The sequence below is a fragment of the Pecten maximus genome, chromosome 16 (assembly GCF_902652985.1).
Source record: "Pecten maximus chromosome 16, xPecMax1.1, whole genome shotgun sequence".
Lineage (NCBI taxonomy): Eukaryota > Metazoa > Mollusca > Bivalvia > Pectinida > Pectinidae > Pecten > Pecten maximus.
The window spans coordinates 35,808,310-35,816,338 of NC_047030.1; the positions used below are offsets into that span (position 1 = coordinate 35,808,310).

The following is an 8,029-nucleotide window of genomic DNA, read 5'->3' on the forward strand; positions in this document are numbered from 1 at the left end:
TCTTGCCTCAGACAGCATAACCACTCTATGTTTGACAAAATGGAAATTTTGGTATAGTTTAGAAGCTAGGAGCCACTAAATATATTCGACACAACCGCAGTGTTCAACAGTACTAATGTTCTAAATAGCCATGTTTAATTTACTAAGATAAAGAAGGCGGAAATCGGAACCGAACGAAACATTCGAATAATTCGATATATTCGATTCAATACATTTTACAACCAAGATGATTACGAGAGCATTATCTAAATCAGATAATTATTCATTGAATAAGAATGCAGATGAATATATATCAATACACTAGATTGTAATGGGGAATTTTGTTGTGTCTGATAGTTTTTGGTTTTAGATATATGAGTATTTATGTTTTGTAGTATCGAGCGCAATATGTTTGATGTTATATTTGCTATTTCTTTTATTTAATGTTCGACCTTGGAGAGAGAAATCAGCCAATTGTTTGTCGTGTTTAATCCTTTAGATTTGTCCGGTATTTGAACAGACTGTAATCCCTTGGATGATTAAATGGCTGACACTGGTCTAAAGTATCGTAAGAAAAAAAATAAAAATTTATTTGTTTTAATTTAATTGCTGAAGCCTATATGATGTGTTCGTTATTTGTAAAGTATGATTTTAATTTGCCATATGACTTGAAAATGACAGACAACGATAAACAAATACCGTAAAGTGTGAACAGATGTAAAAGGAATAACGTACAATTCGTGACTTCTGTATCGTTGTAATATGTGTTAATCGAGAATATATTATTGTCGGTAGGATAATGATACTTTTGAGCGAGTTTAATCTAATCCTTGATTACTATACATTTCAAACAGACAAATCACCTGGATATTTAAATCGGTCAGGGCTACACTTTCCCGTACTTTTTTTCTCTCTGCGAAACTTTGCCGTACTTTTATAGATATGGCGAGAAATGCTGGGTGAGGCCGTTGGGGTGGCAGGAAATGCCTTCATTTAGGTTTGGGGTGGCGGAGAATGGTTTTGCTTGGTTTTTGGAGGGGTCGGAGTATGTAGGGGCAGTGGCAACCCCACTTTACTACTACTCACAAATTCTTCATACAATCCCGATGTGACAATGATACTTCAATGATGTCCAGGGATTGTGATCCTAGTTCGGTAACAGTTTAGTAAGACTAAGTAAGTAAGTAAACAGAATGGCAGTCCTTCAAAGTCGCACGGTCATGTTCAGTCGTCGTTCAGATCGGTAAACACCAGTGCCCTTTTTATATTGGTATACCAGGTGGATCCGAAGACATCTACTCATCCCTATACTGCTTGTGATTGCAGATTATATACCGAAAATGGTAAGTATATGTAATGAAATAGTACGTTTACAGAAATTCCAAGATGGCACTTGAAAATATTAGCATAACAGAGATCGTGTATGAAAATATCAACGTTGTAGCGATCAGATAGTTTAGTTGATCAAAATTAATCAGTGGCGTAGGAAGCGCGGCTGGGGGGTGGGGGTGGGGGGGATTGGCAAAACATATCTTTTTGCCCCCCCCCCCCCCCCCCCGGAAACACACACTTTTTGACATCTAAAATCTAAAAAAAAAAGGAAAAAAAACTAACGAATTTTTATATTCATTTGATAAATATCTGTAAATTTTCGAACCGAAAATGTTTTCTTGAAGGTAACGATAAAAACTTAATCTTGTACATCCGGAACATTCCGACTTTATACTAGTATATCAATCCTCGGACCTGTGTGTCGGTCGTCTTCATACCCTGCCTACACTGCTCTCTGACGACGGCCATCTGTCAGAAATTTGTCCGTCCGTCGTCCAGAGCTACGTTATCGCAGCTATAGCCTGGTAAGTCAATATTTATATCTTAATACGAAATTTTGCTCAACTTCATCACATAGATTCGATAAGTTGATGATAATTTGTGATGTTGGTTGATTTCATAATGAGAACAATACAGAAACACAACATGGATAAGAATGTGCGGTTTTAACGTGAATAGAGTGATACTAATTACCGACAGGTCCGAATGATGGAAACACCGTATAACATGAAACGGCACTGGCATCTGTTGTCCACAAATTAACAGCATGTAGGGTTCGCTTAAGATACTCATTCTATCAGATTTGAAGAGTTAAAAATCTGTCAATTATTAAGGAAAAATAATAAGTTTTAAAGGGAATACCTGTTCTAGGTAAACTTTTCCTTTTTTCGGAGGACATTTTTTATGGCCTTAAAATAAATCTGTTCGCGCCTACGGCGCTCGCATTATCATTAAATTACTGGACCCCGCCCCCCCCCCCCCCCCCCCTTACCTCTTTCGAAAAACCTGGTTCATGTTTTGTAATATATCCTGATTTGCGTAAATAACTTATTTTGTACTACATAAATTATCAAAATGATCATGGGATGTTGAAATGATAATTATTGGCTAACTTTGCGGAGATGGCATACGATTTGTTTAGTGCGTAAAATTTAAGGTTAAAAAAAATATTGCCCCCACTTTTTGACGACTTCCTACGCCACTGTCAACGTTGTAGCGGTCAGAAAGTTAAGTTGATAAAAATCAACATTGTAGCGGTCAGAAAGTTAAGTTGATGAAATCAGTGTTGTAGCGGTCAGAAAGTTAAGTTGATGAAATCAGTGTTGTAGCGATCAGAAAGTTAAGTTGATGAAAATCAACATTGTAGCGATCAGAAAGTTAAGTTGATGAAATCAGTGTTGTAGCGATCAGAATAGTTTAGTTGATGAAATCAGTGTTGTAGCGATCAGAATAGTTTAGTTGATGAAAATCAACATTGTAGTGATCAGAAAGTTAAGTTGATGAAAATCAGTGTTGTAGCGATCAGAATAGTTAAGTTGATAAAAATCAACATTGTAGCGATCAGAAAGTTAAGTTGATGAAATCAGTGTTGTAGCGATCAGAAAGTTAAGTTGATGAAATCAGTGTTGTAGCGATCAGAATAGTTTAGTTGATGAAAATAAAAAACTATTGAGTTCTGATCACCATGTAATTGTTGTAATTTCTCATCTTCTATCACAAAAAAATCTGGGTACGGTACCAGGTCTTAAGGATGAAGACTCATTTGATTCATTTTGGTGTGTGATATAAACAATTAACCTTGGCGTAGATAAATGCCATATGCGAGACATATGTTTTATGCTATCCAAAACGTTTTTTATTAGACCATAACAAATTTCAGACCAAAAGTCACTGGTTGAAAAATGAAAATATGTTTGCTTAAGTTCACAGAACTTATATAGCAGTAAAAATGATTGATTGTGCAGTTTCTGGCAAAGAAGTAATAAAGTTATAGTGGACAATGTTCTTCCAAACTTGTATAGGTCACAATGACTGCATTAAGGATTTTGAGCATGATATTTAACTCTGTTTTTGACTAGATCAACATGTCAACCAAAAGTAGGGAACAATTTATTCCGGTTAGATGTATGGGAGATCGCGTCGTCGAACTTATCAAAGATATTGGTATATTTCCTGTGGACAGTAAATTAAGCTACAGAAAATCGCCAAATAGAAACCAAAACTCTAAACATTCTCAAAACTCTACCCACGTGATCAACATTATAACCACTGTGTCACTTTATTATTCTGCACATCAGCAATCTTATTATTAGTATTTGTTTTTGATTTTGTGTCCATTTACAGAGACTGAAGGCTGTTTACATTACCAGAGCATGCGTATGTATGGTAGTTTTCCTGCTATTGAAAAGTTTCAATTATGAGAAAGAAAGCCAGCCTACTACTACTGCACCAGACCAACAAAGTGACACTGCAGTGGTAAATGTGTCACCAGACCAACAAAATGACACCGCAGTGGTAAATGTGTCACCAGACCAACAAAATGATACCGCAGTGGTAAATGTGTCACCAGACCAACAAAATGACACCGCAGTGGTAAATGTGTCACCAGACCAAAAAAGTGACACCACAGTGGTAAATGTGTCACCAGACCAACAAAATGATACCGCAGTGGTAAATGTGTCACCAGACCAACAAAATGATACCGCAGTGGTAAATGTGTCACCAGACCAACAAAATGACACTGCAGTGGTAAATGTGTCACCAGACCAACAAAATGATACCGCAGTGGTAAATGTGTCACCAGACCAACAAAATGACACCGCAGTGGTAAATGTGTCACCAGACCAAAAAAGTGACACCACAGTGGTAAATGTCTCAGAAATATATGATGCAATGGACCGTGTATTTGTAGAGGCGTCGGTACTGAAAGGCTACATCGTGTATAATTGTGACGACCAACATACGGGCTACTGTGGAGGGTGGTCGGACCGGATGTCGGGCATGTTTAGTGCCTACGTCATTTCCGTGATATTACGTAAACATTTCCTCATACAATATACACGATCAAGTAATTTGACAGATTATCTAATTCCAAATACTTTTGACTGGAGATACAACTCGTCCATACTAACAGGGAAGTCGTCCGACTATCACGATTTAGTCAACAAAGCTCCAAATGTTATCACGACGGCGGACATAAAAGGACTTCAGAAAATGTTTTCGAAGGACGTCAATTTTGTACGTATAAACTGGGACTACACTCTTCACTTTAGAAGGTTCCCAGGTTTACATAATCTTATTCCATGGCTGTTTGAATTGCATTTTGCCGACATTTATTTGATATTTTTTCACGCCCTTTTCAAACCTACGAAAATTATCAGTGAAACAGTAAATAAAATTGTACAAAATGTTCCAAAACTTGCATGTGCTCATATCCGTATGGGCGCAAGTGACACGATAATAGGGGATAATAAACAAACAGACGAAAGACAGCTGAAATACATCTGGAACCTTCTGAAGACACTGAAAAATGAACGGTATCACATATTCCTAGCGACAGACGCGCAATATGTGCGGGACAGAGCCAAGGCGTTGTTCAAACACATCCTGGAAGCTGATGGACGAATCCTGCACGTGGACTGGGGCGCCAAAGGGGAAGGTTTGGTTGGTGGTTACAGAAAAGTTGTCGTGGATTTCTTAGTTCTCACGAAATGTGATGTTTTAGTGTTAACGAAAAGTGGATTCGGAATAATGTCCTCCTATCTCAACACCAAGGTTTCCAACCAGTACTGTCTAACAATACACGGGGTGGTCGTGCCATGTTCCCGATACAATGTTCATAGTTACTTTCCGGGAGACATACTCTCGCCAATCTAGTAAAATGGACGTTTTTCATGAATTAGGATTATATTCTGGTATAATAACATTAAAGCTAATCTGTTCTTTATTGATGAATTTCTGTCCGTCCAGTAATTGATGGAATCATATAACTTATATATCCTTAAAGGAATATCCGAATTACAATGTAACGCTATAGTATAGAATTAGCGATATTTGGTTTTATTAACCCAACAAAAAAATATAGACCGAGGTAGTATTTTTTTATGTCTTTAAACACGGATTAGGTCAGGATTTTATGGATATTTTAGAAGTCTCTGTTTTAATGGAGTTTGAAGCAAATATCATATTGTTCAAATGATTACGTAAGTCAAATCCGTAGAAAATATATACCTATATTATGATACCTCTAATCCATCTGTTTACAAAATGAAAGAATTGATATCAATATGTAATATAACTGCTCGAAAGACATTCTAAAAATAAATTGAATTTCACACATCAAACTGTAAACTTTTTTATATCTACATTATCGGTCATTTTTGTTTAACCTGACCTAATTGCATTGTATCTAATGGTTTGTTTTATATCCCTGATTGGAGATATTTGTATACATTGTAATATGTAGTATTGTAAAATGTAATACTGTATATCCCTGATTGGAGATATTTGTATACATTGTAATATGTAGTATTGTAAAATGTAATACTGTATATCCCTGATTGGAGATATTTGTATACATTGTAATATGTAGTATTGTAAAATGTAATACTGTATATCCCTGATTGGAGATATTTGTATACATTGTAATATGTAGTATTGTAAAATGTAATACTGTATATCCCTGATTGGAGATATTTGTATACATTATAATATGTAGTATTGTAAAATGTAATACTGTATATCCCTGATTGGAGATATTTGTATACATTGTAATATGTAGTATTGTAAAATGTAATACTGTATATCCCTGTTGGGCGAGTGATAGAACGTATGGACAGTGTATGGATAGAACGTATGGACAGTGTATGGATGTTGACTATTATAACAATGTGTGATAGTATGTATGGACAGTGTATGGATAGAACGTATGGACAGTGTATGGATGTTGACTATTATAGCAAGGTATGATAGTACGTATGGACAGTGTATGGATATTGACTATCATAACAAGGTATGATAGTACGTATGGACAGTGTATGGATGTTGACTATTATAACAATGTATGATAGTACGTATGGACAGTGTATGGATATTGACTATTATAACAAGGTATGATAGTACGTATGGACAGTGTATGGATGTTGACTATTATAACAATGTGTGATAGTATGTATGGACAGTGTATGGATAGAACGTATGGACAGTGTATGGATGTTGACTATTATAACAAGGTATGATAGAACGTATGGACAGTGTATGGATATTGACCATTATAACAATGTATGATAGTACGTATGGACAGTGTATGGATGTTGACTATTATAACAAGGTATGATAGAACGTATGGACAGTGTATGGATGTTGACTATTATAGCAAGGTATGATAGTACGTATGGACAGTGTATGGATGTTGACTATTATAACAATGTGTGATAGTATGTATGGACAGTGTATGGATAGAACGTATGGACAGTGTATGGATGTTGACTATTATAACAAGGTATGATAGTACGTATGGACAGTGTATGAATATTGACTATTATAACAGTGTATGATAGTATGTATGGACAGTGTATGGATATTGACCATTATAACAAGGTATGATAGTACGTATGGACAGTGTATGGATATTGACTATTATAACAAGGTATGATAGTACGTATGGACAGTGTATGGATGTTGACTATTATAACAATGTATGATAGTACGTATGGACAGTGTATGGATGTTGACTATTATAACAAGGTATGATAGTACGTATGGACATTGTATGAATATTGACTATTATAACAGTGTATGATAGTATGTATGGACAGTGTATGGATATTGACCATTATAACAAGGTATGATAGTACGTATGGACAGTGTATGGATATTGACTATTATAACAAGGTATGATAGTACGTATGGACAGTGTATGGAAATTGACCATTATAACAAGGTATGATAGTACTATGAACAGTGTATGGATATTGACTATGATAACAAGGTATGATAGTACGTATGGACAGTGTATGGATATTGACTATTATAACAAGGTATGATAGTACGTATGGACAGTGTATGGATATTGACCATTATAACAAGGTATGATAGTACGTATGGACAGTGTATGGATATTGCCTGTTATAACAAGGTATGATAGTACGTATGGACAGTGTATGGATATTGACTATTATAACAATGTATGAACAGTGTATGGATATTGACCATTATAACAAGGTATGATAGTACGTATGGACAGTGTATGGATATTGACTATTATAACAAGGTATGATAGTACGTATGGACAGTGTATGGATGTTGACTATTATAACAAGGTATGATAGTACGTATGGACAGTGTATGGATATTGACCATTATAACAAGGTATGATAGTACGTATGGACAGTGTATGGATATTGACTGTTATAACAAGGTATGATAGTATGTATGGACAGTGTATGGATATTGACTGTTATAACAAGGTATGATAGTACGTATGGACAGTGTATGGATATTGACTATTATAACAATGTATGAACAGTGTATGGATATTGACCATTATAACAAGGTATGATAGTACATATGGACAGTGTATGGATATTGACTATTATAACAAATTATGATAGTATGTATGGACAGTGTATGGATGTTGACTATTATAACAATGTGTGATAGTACGTATGGACAGTGTATGGATATTGACTATTATAACAGTGTATGATAGTACGTATGG

At 35.5% G+C, this 8,029-nt stretch overlaps 1 protein-coding gene across 1 annotated transcript; it reads left to right on the forward strand.

The window, feature by feature from the left end:
* The first annotated feature begins 1,178 nt into the window (after window positions 1–1,178).
* On the forward strand, window positions 1,179–5,843 carry LOC117314746. Its single transcript, XM_033868838.1, has 2 exons — window positions 1,179–1,322; window positions 3,655–5,843. Exons 1-2 carry the CDS (start codon window positions 1,320–1,322, stop codon window positions 5,185–5,187), a joined length of 1,536 nt encoding a protein of 511 aa, XP_033724729.1. The 5' UTR covers window positions 1,179–1,319; the 3' UTR covers window positions 5,188–5,843.
* Window positions 5,844–8,029: the final 2,186 nt, after the last annotated feature.